A 16,390-nucleotide genomic window follows, 5' to 3' on the forward strand; every position below is an offset into this window, starting at 1 on the left:
GAATATGTCTATACGAAGGTCAACTGATTGCAAGTGAAATATATCGTTTTATATCTGATTAATGTAAATGTGCTGGTTCCAGGTTGTGTCAGCAAGTGTCAAAAACGTCCGTAGAAAAGAAATGACACAGTTTTAATTCAGTCATTTATTAAATACTCCCTGGTCCAATCATCTCAGTAATGAACTGAATTGGCTCTATCTTAAGAGTGCTTGATCTAATGCGAATGGTGCAAGTGCATTTGGGGCAAGTCCAAATCCGCTTTAGTTAGTTTAACTGTAGAAAGATGTTAACCTTGAGGAATGCTATGATAATTGATTTGCCAGGAAATTCGCAAGAACGCTTGGTTGCAGAAGAAATTTTTCACTTTGCACACAAACCATCTGTCTGTGTGTAACGAGCACTGAACAACACCTATGTGGGATAATATTACTATCTTGATAATGTCCCCTTGATAAAACACTGACTCTGTACCACAGTTGTGTTGGTCTTAAGAACAAATGGTTTCCACTGCCTCCTCATAGCAACACAGCAGCAATGCATCTGACAACACATTATTTTAAGACCCACACTGCCACGAGCGTTTAGGTGACCATTTGTGTTTTCGTCATTTAACAGCGTAGATGCTAGATGGGAAAATAACAACTGCGTCACCTGGCCCCGCTTTGCATCAGGTGTCATATTATGTACGAATTTTGACTGTTGATAATAATGACACCATTTTGGGATACGCAAATTTAATAACAAGCATTTTTTCATGTAGGTTAAATGTAACATGATTAATCAATATTGAAAAATAATCAGTTACAACATCTTTTCACATATTTATACTGAATGATGCCCTAAGTGGCATTTGGTTATGTGCCTGAGTAAAGTAATGACTATACTAGGCATCTGTATTTATCATTGATGTGTTGATACAAATGGTTATAGGACCTCAGCAAGCAGAAGAGTGTACGTAAATAATTGCAAATTCTCCCCCTGCCAGACTCGAATTATTTCCAACCCAGCGGTGCTCAGCAGGGAATCTATTTATATACAACTTTTCAGGGTGGTAATGGTGGTTTGGGATAGAAGATATGTGGATAGATTTTGAACGCATGGGGAACAAACAGATTGAACAATCGAGCAAAGCTGAACTCAACATACTGTTCAGAAAACCATAGAGATCCAACACTGACAAAGCAATATATCACATCAGAGGAGCCTGAATAAAAACAACCCATGCTTCAGGAGTGGAAATGCTGCCACTCTGTGCTGCCAGTCTCCCCTGAAAGTGAGCTGAATTCTTATATAATGTCATTTTCTCATTCTGCCACACTGGCACCTTTTTATCTGCTAACTACGATGTCATAAAACTTGACACTCAAGGCTCTGTCGATAATGAGCTTTCCTGTCTCTTCTCACTCTGTTGTGGTGGCAACAATGGAGTCCAAGAGTCTTGGCAAATATATAAGTGGCTTCACAAACAACAGCATAGAAAAAGAACATGTTTGAAAAAAAGACAAATCCATAAACAAGCACTGGATGTGTCTCAAAAACAAACCATTTAATAGGGCAAGAGTGCAGAGATGGAGACATAAGACCAAGGGCTCTAGTTCTGTGATGGTGCATGGTGGAAAAGCAGTTTTATTTAGTGCACAGTTTATTTTTAAACTTGATACCACTGGTGTTAAAGAGGATGTGAAGTACAGAGTATATCAGTCTAGTGATCACATGGTGCAGCACAAGTTAGATGCCAAAACTAAGCTATATTAGCATGAGCACATTTTAATTTAACCTAAACAGTGTGGTTGGTAAATTGGTCTTGATGTTACTTCAACCTGAGAAGTGTAAGTTATGACAGATGCAGAGAGATCTGTTTTTCAGAATTCTAAGCAAAGCTTCCTAAACAGTATCTCTACTTCTTTTAAAAGACATCACATCTTCCTTAGAAATGCAAAAAGGAGTCTTTTCAAGGAGGCAGAGAATTATGACATTCACCAATGTTTTCATATCTGGGATTTGTTCTAAAATAGAATCTATGAACACTGAAGACTGGTCTAACACAACTGAAAATGTTTCATTTCTAAAGTTGTATAACAAGATTTAAATTACTATAATATTTTACAATTTTTTCGTAATGTTTACATATTAAAAGTTTTGCATGTTCCATTGTTTTACTGATACAGCTTTTAGTTAAAATGTTACGTTCAAGTGTAACCTATTCATTCTGAAAACCAAGCTTATATCTATTCTGAGACGAGCGATGGTTCAGGAGATACAACCACACCACAGCAGGACCTGAACCGGAATATTATTGAAAACATTTTTTGTGAACCTAGCCCAGGATGTCCGGCTCCCGATGGGTCCTGTCAGGCTCAGGTCGAGTATCCACAGATGCTCAGCTGAGGATTAACCTGCAGTGCTGGTTTCCAATGATGCGCTGCTCCAGCTCAGATAACTGTGCACCTGCCTTTTCTTTTTCTCTCTTCTGTGTTTGACGATATTTATTTTGACTTTAAATCTTTACAGGTTTACATCAATTATGCAACTTTCTCCAGATACAGCTTTCAATGAATAAGTTACTGTCTTCCATGTATTGTTTTTTGTGGTATTTCATATCCACTGCTGAGAAAAAAATATAAGAGAGAGTCTAGTGCAGAGCCATCTTTAGATTTTCATACAATCAATTCTGGCTTCTTAAATGCTATTTTCAGTTTCTGTGATTTCTGTGTGTGCTCTGCAGTCTCATGCCCTTACATCACATTGGGCGTTTCCCTATGCTAATTAGGAAAAACTAACAGGCGCTTTCAACTAACGAACACATGACATTCATAAATATAAGAACACAGATGCCAACAAATGTGCAGTTTAAGACTGCATCATGAATCTGACCTAGAGTTAATTTCTAAAGAACAAATTTGAGGATATTCTTAAGAAGATATTGGTGAATGAGACCCATTGTCATTTCTTCTTGAGGGAAGCAAAAGAAGTAATGTGGAACCAAATGTGTTTGAAATGAACAGATGGTGTTTTAGTCCAGTTAAAGTTGCCATATCTTGGACAAATTTCAGATTCATAATTTTGACTTGGAGCTGTACTATAAACGTTCAATATGCTGTAATGTAGAACATATGAATTATTTGTATCATATCCTACATTGCTGAATTGCTGCATTTGACGTTCGAGTCTGAAGGATATTTCACAGTGATACGTTTTTATTTTGTTTGTTTGTATTTCACATGTGATTGTGTAATATCCCTATCAGGGTAAAACTGGAAGTTTATATATGTGCCTTGGTGACATAGATGCTTTACAAAAAAGAAAGCCCAGAATGCTGGAGCAGTTTATTTTGTAGGAGATATAGATTCTCTTCGTCGCAGACTTTTTTTAATTAGTAGAATATTTTGTGCACATAAAAGCTACATTACAAACACCCAAAAAACATAACATGGACACTTTTAAATGAAGTAGTTACATTAACCTGATTTCAGCATCAGGTGCTGCTATTAAAAATCCTTGTGAGTGTTACACAGAGAAGCAGTGATTTGCTCGGAACAGTAAGGTATTGATAATGACTAAATAAGTGATGTTTTGTCAAACTGTACCCAGTATTATTTAATAGGTTTTAAATGATTAATTATTTGGTCATGAGAGAGGAAGCCATGCTGCATCTGATAGCTACAAAATTCTAACTTCACATATGTACCTGCTCAATTTACCAGATTGTGTTTCTTATCGCATCACTGCTTCACAGAAAAGAACAGGATGTTACCAATGTGTCCATCGTTTCCATTGTACATGACAGAGCAGATATATTGATTTTAATGAATGTACAACACAGCGTTTACAGAGTTTTAAACCATTAGTGGTTGCACTACTGAGCAGAGTGTCTGGCTTGTTTACGGCAGACACTGATCAATGCTAGAAATCACAGCACATACACATCAAGGCTACAGTATGTCTGCTCATTTTGCCTTTTGATGTCGGTTCTAGAAAAGTGCTTTACAAACACATTTTATTCATTTATAGATTTTTTGAAGAAGAAGAAAATCCTGCAGACCATCACAGAACTCGCCTTGGTGCCCTTTGTTGACATGGTTGACCTTTGCACTGCCCTTAATGCACAGCTCCATTGTTTTTTATTGTAATGGGGAATAATGATACCCAGTACACGGATATCCACTGCGTGCACTTATGTCTTTTACTAAGGCAAGGAAATCAAAAGCAGTGACCCATGTGGCCAAGTATGCTTGATGATTCCAATTCCATTCACCAAATGGAATGATCAAATGCTGTAGTTTCCACAGAGAGGCACTGTGACTTTTTCACCTCTTGGGAAACGACCAGTCCCTTACTTTCCACTGGGGGAGGCAGGTAGTGTAGGGCATGTATAGAGCAATCACTGTCCTTATAGCAATAAATATAGAACATGATCACTATCATGATCTCTGATGCACAATGCACCATTATGATCTATGGTCCAGCATCACGATCCATGATGTGCTTGTGTAAGACTCACAGGATGAGAGTGGAGGCTTTCCAACATTATTTCTCTGCCTCTATTTTTGCTCTCAGTGTCTTTCTCTCCACCTGCTCAGATGAACCCTAATGGGAAATGAAAGAGCAAAGGATAATTTTCTTGGCTTTAGTCTGCAGCGCGCACACAGAACTCTTTTTAAGTGGAAAGTGGCTTATCAGATTTTGAGCTGTTTGATCTGTTTTACATTTCACTTTTCAATTTGATGCAGTCCAATTATCAAAATCAGTTAATGCATAATTAACTGGATTAAAACACCAAATTATTTTGTGTATTAAAATTGATGGAGTATTTAGCTTTTATACAGGCTATAAAAACATACAATACATGAGGTTTATTACTTTCATCTATACTTATTTTTAAGATGAATAACATCCTTTCATTTTAGTTAATACTTTTGAGAGTTAGATACTGGATGCAGATACTAATGATATTATTTCTCACAGACACAAGGATCTAATGAGACACACATCTGCAGTAAATCTAAACCTTGTTTTATCAAGGCAGCTGGTCATGATAAAATAGTAGGTACAAAATCGGTCACCTAAGCTTGGTTGACCACATGAAACAAAAATCAACAGACTGATTTTTTTGTTGCCTCTGGAGAACTGGTTTGAAAATGAGAACCCTCGTTTGATTCGATAATGACTCCAAACTGTCATTGTGATCTCTTTATTACTGAACTGTGAGGAACAGATAAAACATGCAGCGAAGACCCGGGATAAGAGAACAAATGTGATTCATTCACAGCAGGAATGATGTCTCATGTCAGTGTAGGGATATTCACCATCTTGGTCTTTATTCTAAAATTAAGAATAATCCCGTTAAAACACCAAGAAAATTAAGCTGTCTCTGTCTTAATATTGGGAAACAGCAGTTACGAAGACATACAACATATTTAGGTACACCTCCCTTTTTTCACGTTTCCCGAAAAGACCTTTATCAAAGCAGATGTGCAACGGCTTCTTTATTTAATGACTCCAGTTAGTCATGCCAATAAGCCTGCAATTACAATACATCAGCATAAGAACTGGTATTTCTAAAAAGATCACAGCCATTTGAATGTGAATCTGATCTTTTTCCACTGCTGTTACATGTCCAAATGTCTCCCATGAAAAAAACCTCAGTTTCTTGCACAATTCCAATAAATCTAAATGTAAGTTACTGTGACAAACTGTGTGAGCGATCAGTCCCACATTCAACAGTACCCTTTAGTGATATTTACAGGTGGCATGTAGACTTCTGAATGAACTGATGGAGCTAACTGTTCAATTCTGCAGGTGCACACAAATGCACACGTCAGTTGAAGAGCGCTGTGCCGATGATTCGGCCTGAATAAAAAAATAACCTGTGAATGGCATTTCGAAGGCAAGCCACATAGAATTGTCAAAATGAAAGAAGAAGGATGGATTAAAACCTCCTCCAGAAGACGAGAAATGTCCGCACACCACTTCCTCCAGCTCCAACAAACTTTTTTATGTAACCCACCTGATTGGTATGGCTGAAGGCACACAACCTTCCTTTCTTGTCTCATGGTTTTTGTCACTTCTATCCAGCACCTAGTGTTTATCAAGTTTGGATGTGTGTGCTTTTGTTTACAGTTTTGTTTCCCCCCGACTGCTGCTGGCCTTATCAACAAGGCCTGAGACCCTATCACTGGACTGTACCGATGCCCCTGCCTGCTGTGACACTTTGACATTTCCCATGGCAAAAACAGACTAACTTCTTTGAACAAGCTTGTCTCTAGTGTTTACTCCTTGTACGTGTAAACCTGCTTGGCAATAAAACCCAATTCTGATTTCTAGATAAAACATCCTGACCTCGAATATATTAGTTTTGCAAAGCCCTGACAATGACGCCAACACGTTTATTGTTATCTGTTTAAATATGTTCACTGCTGTGAATAACTAATAATAACACTGAAATGTAACTGCAGATTTCTTCAAGGATGACGGAAAAAAGACAATCTGTGCTGTCAGTTTATGGTGGTAAATGATTAACCAATACAATGTGAGTCTGTTTATCAGACAAAACTAACTTCTGCAACAAACATGTCATGCATCGATGTCAATCACAGGTCAGTCAAGCAGAGCACATTGTACAATGAGGGCTTGACCTCCTGCTGAGCAATTTTGATTTTGAGTGGAGTGAAAATTGCTCATATGCCGTACTCTTAAGTTTTTGTGTCTGTGCTGCCAAATCAATTTTCACACCAATGCCAAATTCTGCCACTAAGCCGAAACGGAGATGCCAAAGATGGTCCCAATTGGACAAAGCGATGATTTGACAAACTGTGTGAGGATACGATGCAAAAATGTTTTGCAAAACTGCATCCAAATACATAGAAAATACCACAGCCTTTAGACAAAGGGGCCACAGGGGATACAAAGTTTACTGGCGAGTGAAGAGTGAAGAGTTTAGGACTAAATGTAGGTTTAGATTTGGATCAATATGGTGGCAGAGGGAATACTGTTTTGACCCCAGAGTTTTCTATTTCTAGAAATGTGCATTTTATTGATTCTGTGCCATTTAAGATGAAGTTTAGTTGGTGACTAAGACAGTATTGTAATACAAATACTGACTAACAACAAACTTCATTTGTGATTTTATTCTCATCAGCAGGGATAATACTGTTTTTTCTCGTATATTTTTCTAAATGCAAAAAATGTGTGGGGGGGTTTTGCAGCAGTCTCAAATTTGAACAAATAGCTACAACCACTCTGAAACTAATGTGGAAACTTCCATTGAAAAAAATCTAATTAGTCTGCAGTTCTTCTTGATAAATGAAAGACAATATATTTTTTTCATGCAGGATCTAGTTGCATCATCCTGCCCAGGCAGCAAATGGTATTCCCATCGATTGCTGCCGGAAGGGGGCTTTGCAAAGGTCAGAGAGGCCATTAAACAAGAATTGCATCCTTGATTTATACTTTGAAGAACATTATATATTGAGTGCTAAACCTTGACATTACAGTCAACATAAACTGACATAGCAATATGCATCCTCCTGAATATGAAGAATAAAGGGATGGATGTCTTTGGGGAAAAAATAACCTGAGCTGTTGTTTTAAGCAATGCAAAAACACCAGGGGACCCAACACAATTGTGTGCTGAGATATAGTTGAGAAACTGACGAAGGACCATCTCACCTGAGGGAGATGTCACTCCAAGCAAATTAAAGAAATCATAGCAAGGTTAATTTCACATTCAGTGCCAACGCTGGCTAAGTGCCGTTGCAGTAAGCAATTTCCCACATTGTGTAGGGGAGCTGTGAGGACTCTTCCTTCAGGGCTGCAGTACACAGATAGGGCAGGCATCGCAGAAGAATCCATTATAGCATAGAGCAGCATTTTCTACATCAATTTATCCTTTTAACTCCTGAAAAGGGAGAACAACCCACGCTGCCACATTGTGCGCTGCTGCCTCCTGGCCCTAACTCAAGGTGTGGGCCAGAGCTTGGGGTAAAATCACACTGTGTGCAGGGCCTGTTACAAAAACAGAGTGTTAGTCTGCCTTGATACATAACACCTGCTCTGCTCCCTCGCTGTCAATCTGAGGCAGCAAAAAATCCAGTGAGTGGAACTGGGCCAAAGGAGCCTTAAGTCATGTCTGATTGCATGTACTGCCACCTCTGTGAGCCACGGTATTACCTCACCATTACTTTCTGTTCTGGAAAACGCAGGATGTGGCAGCGTTAATAGATTTATGTGACTGTGATTTAAAAAATTGCTTAATCAAGGCTGACAGTAGGATATTTCATGAGGCAGAGTAATTAGCTATGCTTGGCTAAAGATAATGTGTGATCAGCACCTTTTATTTGTTTTGTGCATAAGGATTGATGCATAAAGCAATTTATTATTTATAATGAAAAAACACAGGCCAATATTTGTGAGCGAAAACTGTGTGATAGCTTTCACAAAGAAGTTGAAGATGTGGAAAATAAAGACGTAGTTGATGAGAGGTGGTGGGAGATGAATCTCTCCATCTCAGAGGATTTAAGTTAAAATAACATAAAATACTTTTTTTACTTTTTACCATTAAATGAGAGCATACTGTGTTCACCAACTGAACAAAGAGTTGACTCTATACCACAGCTCAGCTCAGTTGTGATAAATGTTTAATTAACTGACTTGGCCACCAGAGTGTGGGGAATTGAATCAATCTGTCGAGCTTGGCCAATGCATGAATGCTTAACACATGAAAGACACTGCAGTAAGTCTGCAAATATAAGACCAGACAAAAAAGAGTATTTAACCATTTTACATTTACTTTATGTGTTTAGAATGATTGGCTTCGACAAGATTTGATGAAATGCAACGTGAATGGAACAAAAACACATAATGGTAAATCTCATAGCTACAAGGTAGAAAAACAGGTAAGAACAAAAATCTGACTTCAATGTTTTACTTTGAAAGCGTACAGGACATACTAACTTCAGCCAGAATAACACAGCAGAAATGAAGAGTAAGTTGCAATCCTTGAATATTTTCTGTCCAAGTTTATTATTTGACTTTTTAAGAACCTCCTCCAGAAGAAGGATGAGTGTTAAAGTGTTTTAAAAAAGTTACCGCCTGGAAAGAAATCATCTATGGCTGCCAATTGCCATTAAATATGTGTAATGTGGCAGTAACTCAATATCACATTTGAGTTAAAAAGGTCCACTATTCATCATGTTACAGACACTCCAATAAAGCATGGGCCCATTGAGCACCTCTTTAGTAGGCAGTTCTCAACTCAATAGCTGAATGGGGCCGTGTTAGACACGACTCCTGCGGTTGATATCTGAAATCTAAAATCTGAAATGAGCCAAACTCCTTATCCTTCACCTCCCATGGTGTGTAAAGTGTACTTATGTATCGGGTTTACAGAAAACTGGTAGAAAAGGAACCCGGCACTGAATGAGATATCCCTGCTGAAGAGAATGCCAACAAACTTGCTTAGCATCTCTTAAAGAGCTGCCAAATGCAGTGTGACATGGCAGGAACAACTCAAGGTTTGTTGCAGTGATAAAAGGTCTGGTTTGAATTATTCATTGCACTGTTCACATAGGAACTGACTGAGCTACTGTACTGCTGCATGCAGTTGCTGTTGTCACTTTAAGGCCATACAAGTTCTGTTGGATCCAGCTTTGAATAAGCTCCAGTACAATGTACATATTGTAGTGAGATGTTAGTGGAGAGGATGCTGCTGCCGGTTTCCTCGGGGCGTGTTTTAGGGAAGATATGCACTTAAATGAAAAGGCAAAAGGAAAACATACAGTGTGTCGTTGATAAATGTACAGTGGCTGCTTGTAAAGAGAGAGAAAAATGTGTCCCCGCTGAGTGCCATCACAGGAAACAATCAAATATCTACTCTCGGATTCTAGTCAGCCTTTTCAAAGGTCACACTTCTATCGCTTGGATTCAAATCTCAACGGAAAAAAGCTTATCAAAGCAATTTTGCCCAGCCATTCAGCGATCCAGCCATCCAGTCAACCAAAGCAAACTGGAACACACTATGTTAAAGGCTATTTCACCCCCCTTCCTCCCTCTCCATCTGTGACCTACGAAAAGAGTGGTGAGGAAAGAGTCGTATATGGGCAGTAACGTCAAAGGCCGTCATGTCACCAGAGCTATTTTAAGCTTTAGGAGTAAAGTAAGTAGGCATGTCAGCAGTTGAATTAATAACGACAGAGTGGGTTCTGGGAGTGATACCAACACACTCTGTCTAATGGCGTTCCTCGTTTAAATTCAGCTTTTATTCAAACAAGTTAATTCAGAACATTTTTATTGACATCAAAAGCCTGGCTGAGAAGCTGCAGGGTCAGAATTATTGCATTGATGCGCTCAAACTACGCTGTTTCCCATTAGTTGTTTTCAACTGGTGACTCAGCTGCAGGACTGGAACAGTCAGGGGTAGAATCCTGGCTCAAGGGCACATCGACAGTGGTTGATAAGAGGAAGGAGAGCATGAAACGTTCACTTTGCATATCCAGATTTCACCAGCTGATAAGGGGACTAGGGTTTTCCTGTCTTAAGTGCTCATATTGTGCAGCATCACCCCTAAACTCCTGAAAACGTCAAGGTCAACCAGATTTTTTTTATATATCCAAGTAAACTGTTACACAAAACAACATATTCTTTAAGCCCATCAAGCTACAGACATATATTGGCTGTATTCCTTCTCTTCATAGCCTGTCAACAAAGATGATCCGTGTGTTACAAGTATTTCCTTCACTTTACATATCTCTCTAATTGGAGAATATGCATTGACTTTATATGCATACATACTGAGCCAAATTATCAGCCCGATAAACAGCTTATGGCTACACTTCACTGGATGCACAAATTTTATTATTAGCTGGCAGTTTGCTGGTTGGCAGGATAGAGAGAGGAGGAAAAATGCAAACACAAAACACTCAGAGTGGGAATAGGAACTTGACAGTCATTCAGGGCAATTTATCATTCTGTCAAACTTCACTTGACTGCCGCAGCAGAACTATCTACAGTGTGAAAAATCCCCACCACCAAAATGGCTGAGTGTTGACGAGAGTAAGGCAAGCAAATGAAAGCTGCCATGTAGCCAGCTTTGTAACTTCACAGTCATTTCACCTGCTTGGCCTCCTGTCAATGAAAGTGATTACGCCAACTAAATACAGAAAGACGAAATCCAACTGCTGGAGGAGTTAAATGGATCATGAACTGTGGTTCATGGTTTAATACATATAATTTTTTTAGGACGCATAAGATATTTTTTTGAATATATTTTTAACAAAGTCAATGATACTTGTATATTGTGCAGTGGCCAAATGCTAGGAGAGCTCAATATAGTGCAATTTAAAAAAATACTTGCAAATTAAGGAAAACATTAAGGAGAAAGAACTCCTCTCCACAGCACTGAGCAGCATCTCGAATAAAAATGATGCAAACAGATAAAACATGAGCAAGTTTGCCAATTTCACGAGAAGCAATCAAAATTATGTTCAATGTTTGCACAGTTTTTTTTGTTTCCTTTGGAGATTCCTATTGTGTTCAACTTGCAGAATTGCATTTCTTCATGGCAGTTATGGGTTGTCAAATTGAACATACAAACCTTTTTTGACTCCACTTACTGACTGCCAAGTAAAAACCAAATTAATCTTGGTTGAAATAACAATCTCCAGGCATTTTTCGTTGTCAGGAAACAGGCAAAGCAAATGACTAGACAGACACAAGATAATATATTTTTCCCACCTGTCTACAACCATATAGTTCATTTTACAAGTTTAAAAAAAAAAAGTTCATAGTTATGATTACATTACCTGCAATGAATGACCTGTTGGTATTTTTAGACCCTGTACTAGTGCTTTTAGTGTTAATCTAGGTTCTACAGCTCATAAGATTTGCCATAATTTGGGTCATTTATTAATAGAACTCTCTTTTGGGGTTATGGTTCTTTTCTTTTATCGGTCAAATGATTAATCTGACCGGCTGTATTTCTACCTGAGATAAATATTTCCATGTGCTGTGATTGCATGCTCAGGTTGCCTGTGCACTGGTGGGGGCAGACTATTCTGCATATCCAACACATTTAATGGAATTCCATCAATAGGTAATTAGCCTATTACAACCTTTCAGTTGTACCATGTCCTTTGGACAAATCACCCCACACTACAATAGCCAACTCAAAGATCCCAATTTCAAATGGCTTATTTTCTGATGTACTGGGAGACAGTCTGTGATTACATTTAGTCCCGGGCCCTTTCATTTGACCAGCATATAATTTCTTCCCTGGCACACTTCAAAGTGTGGACACTTCAAAGAAGAATGAGTGACTGCCATTTGGACTCTGTGGATGGCCCTTTTGATCATCTTCTGAAAACTCCCCCAATGCAATCAGGGCAAGCTCACCAGAGAGGAGGATTTGACAGCCATAAGATAAATGCAGTCACCCTCACAGCTATCAGATAAGCACAGCATGCTCTAATCCATTAATATGAAAATGAGGGAGGACTAGAAGTGGCTGGGTGGGAGTTGTGCAGCAACAGTTAAATGCTTTGGAATGAGTTTCCAAAGGAAGGAATCAGGAATTAAAGCACTTAATGTGTGCCCAAACTAGCAAACACCAAAATAAATTATAATGATAACAGTCAAGGTATTCTTCAATAATCCACCTTAAATTACTACAAACTGCCAAAGCAAATTGAAGAACTCCCTGCAGTGATAATAGCCACAAATTGTGTTCTAGAACTGATCAATTCTGGTCAACAAATCTAATTTAATGGCGGACAAATGACAGGTCTTTTAATGTGAGATTGAGCAGTGTATGTATAAACCTGAACTACGGGTTATGTATATTAATGTGGTCAATAGATTCGGACACATCAGTAGCTGTTTATTACAAACTAACAATAAAATACTGGCACATTTCATGGAATTATTTAATTGTCAACCTCAGAATCAGAATCAGAATCAGAATTCTTTTATTTGCCAGGTATGTTTGCACATACAGGAAATTGCCTTGGTGTAATTGGTGCACTACTTATGTACATAAAACAACAATGTAGAAAAACAACAATATATAAGAAATTGTATAAAATAAAATAGAATAAAATAAAATAAAATAAAGTAAAGTATATACATATATGCAGTAACAGAGTAGTAATAAATTATAAATTATGTGCAGGTGGTGGGTGAACCTTGCTCCAGGTACACCCAAAGTCTGGCTAAGGTTGACTGGGAGCCCTGGTGATATATAAGCAGGTAAACAAGCATTTCCCTTATCTCCCCACTGTATCTCTGCAGCTCTTTACAGCAGAGGAGAGACTGGTGGTCATATTCATAACTGATAACACAGAGAAACAATAGCTTCTGCTACAGCTTTTGAATACATGGATCTAAACGGCCATGCCACTGCAAGACCTCACTGACAATTTACTCAGGTCTTACCCCCTCCATATTCCTCTTTGTTCACTTAAATACATTATTACTCCAACCCCCCACAACCCCTGGATCTATCCAACCATATCCATCTCTCGCTGCATCCCTTCCCCCCTTCCATCTTTTCATCTCCAACATAACTAACAGTACTCTCTCCTTCTACTACCTATTGATCCCCTCCATGGCTCCTCTTTTCCTCTCTCAATTCATCCATTCATCTGTCAGCCAGTCTATTTATTCATCCACCCATTAATTAGCATAAGTATTAGAGAGGTGAAGTGAACTCACCTGATGGGGTTATATGTCTCCAGGAAATGGATGGTTCAGGTTTCCCACTGGCTGCACAGATGAGCGACACATTGCTGCCCTCGTTTACCGTGATGTCGGACGAAATGTCATATATCTTGGGAGGAACTAGAAGGGAAGAAAAAATATTACAGAAACAATGTTAACATTTCATATCTGTAACCTCCAGTTCTATCATCTACTGTATATGTAATATTACATAGGAGGGAAGGAAGGTTAGATGGATGTTTTTACAATGAGAGAACAGCCTGTTTTCCAATTTCTAGTGCCATGATAGTGTGAACCAAAAATATTCATACTCAGGCTGCAGTATGTAAAGCTAAAACAGGGTTTCTGCAGGTTTCAACTAGTTACATGTAAGACTTTTGAACCCTTTGTTTAGATAATAAAGAATGAAATGAAAATGAATTGAAAATTGTGTTTTAAGGCACGCCAGAAGGATCAGTTATCAGCTCCATGTTTGTAGTTTTATTACAGCTTGTGAGAATATGGATCATTTAGAAAGAACTACAACACAAGAACACTTTACAAACTATGCATACTCCAAAAGAAGAAAGTAGCTTTGAATACTTGTTAACACATCTAAGACATACCTAAAAGTATAAATGACCCTTTCCAATTATTTTAGTATTTTGGACTCTTTAAGCCCCCTGTATATTCATCATAAGGATCATAAGGTGTCTTGACAGAAAGAAAATTTAAGGACTGAGGGAATACTATTGTCACATTGACTAAACTTACCTTTTTTGATAAACCCATAGCAAATACTAGGTTCTTTTTTAACAGTCTGACAGTTAGAATACTGGTTAGGCTAACAAGCTAACTAGCAAGTAAAGTTACCACCACTCCCTGCTTCATTTTATATATTTAACAACAGATATGTCACGATAATATGAGGAAAAATGTAGTAAGTTTGACAAAACCAGAGCCGTATTCATTGCTGACACTATGGCTAATGCAGCGTAATGGAAAATTCACATATGAACTTTGCTTGAACTCTTTCCTATATCTGATCAATGCTCGTGTGCTGTGTTCAACAATAACTCCTCATATAGAAATACAGTTGTGCACGTCTCATAAGAGGAACGGTCTGGCGTACGTGCAGACAGACGATTCAAACAAGAGAGACACGTTTTTCTTTTTTTACCTTTAACTAACAAATGTCCTGAGTGTTGCTATGCACTTGCCTAATGCAACCTCAAAGTTCATGATCCTCTTGTTGACCCTTATCTGTGCTTTTAGCAAACATCCTGTTTCTTGCAGAGGCAAGAGCAGACTTTTTCCTGTGTCGACCAGACTAAAGGTGGCTTCAGTGTTCATGCTGTCTCTTATGTTTCCTGTTTACCTGACTGTTTAAAAACCTTCTTCTTTCACTATTCGAGTTTCCACTCTGAGCGTTCATGCTGAGTGTAAAAACCTCTGCAGAGCTCTATTAAAGACCCAAAGACAGCTCCGGTCTGAGAAACTCTTTATTTCAAATCTCGATATTAATTTCCACCACAGTAGCTAACAGGTAAATATGACTAAGCCTGTATTTCCAGGCTGAGTTTAGTCAGTCAGTCAGTTAGTCATCGACATACAAGTGAAAAATGTATCAGGCATCAACACAACTTCATACACACTGTCAACACAAATAACTTCATCTTGTCCAAGGCTCTACAAATAAAATCACTCACCCAGAAAACTTCATCAGAATTGAAGGACATTTCACTCAAAAGAGTCACACTTAAATCACCATTAAATGAGCAGTAAAACAGGAAATGAACTTCATCTTCAATATCACCTATATTGAATTGCAAACAAAGTCAGCTCTCCTCAGGGAGACCAGTAAACTTGCTTGTTGCTACAACTAATCCTCATATACACAAACATTATTGTGCACAAACAGATCTTTGACATTTTGTGCAATTGAGCTTTACATTGCAGAACAATTTGCACTGAGCTTAATGAATACTACACTACACTACATCTGTTTTTGCCCAAGTAAAGATTTCACTTAATGAACAGAGGGGTGTCTAGGCAAAATGCTCCAATTAAAGATTGTTCAAGTGAGCTATACTCTACAATGAAGTGTGCAACAATTCACCTGATACTGAAAGCCCTGAATGCCAAAATCATAAAATAAAACAGGATACACACCAGTCCATACAGTTCAAAATAAAACCTTAAGATTTATTCTGTCAGTTTGCAGTCCCTGAAAATGACAATTCTCTGTTTGTATTTTATAATTTGAAACATTTAAATATATAATGAGCAGTGATTATTCTGTAGACCACAACTATGTTTAATACTTTACGACAGACCTTGGTACCGTGAGTCACTCTCGCCCACAACGCTTCAATTTACCCAGTTATTTAACAAACAGCAATTTACAAGAACAAAACCTAGACCTTTACGAATCACTCAACAAGAACTGAGATGTGGGCTGTGATTCATAGGTCTGGTGCCCGGCAACACTTTGCATTGGAAGCTGCGTATCGCAAATCCAAAGTAATTCCTTTAAAACGCATATTTTTGCAAAAGAAAAGTAAAGTTCTTTTTTCGATGAGGGCAGCTCATCAACAGTCCCTGCTGGACATCACTTACAATCATAATTGGCAAGTTTCTGGCCACTTAAATCCTCTTGGAGCTTTGATGTTAAAAGCTTCGGTACTTAGGCTGCTGAAA

The 16,390-nt window shown here is 38.2% G+C and overlaps 1 protein-coding gene across 3 annotated transcripts in view; it reads right to left on the reverse strand.

The window, feature by feature from the left end:
- negr1 (neuronal growth regulator 1) overlaps positions 1 to 16,390 on the reverse strand; it is a 126,813-nt gene that overhangs the window by 53,835 nt on the left and 56,588 nt on the right. For all 3 annotated transcript variants that reach the window (XM_020081468.2, XM_020081470.2, XM_020081469.2), the window contains exon 3: positions 13,706 to 13,831. In XM_020081468.2, coding sequence (XP_019937027.1) covers positions 13,706 to 13,831 — 126 coding nt within the window. The remainder of the gene's footprint in view (positions 1 to 13,705; positions 13,832 to 16,390) is intronic.

This window comes from Paralichthys olivaceus, chromosome 3, assembly GCF_024713975.1.
Source record: "Paralichthys olivaceus isolate ysfri-2021 chromosome 3, ASM2471397v2, whole genome shotgun sequence".
Lineage (NCBI taxonomy): Eukaryota > Metazoa > Chordata > Actinopteri > Pleuronectiformes > Paralichthyidae > Paralichthys > Paralichthys olivaceus.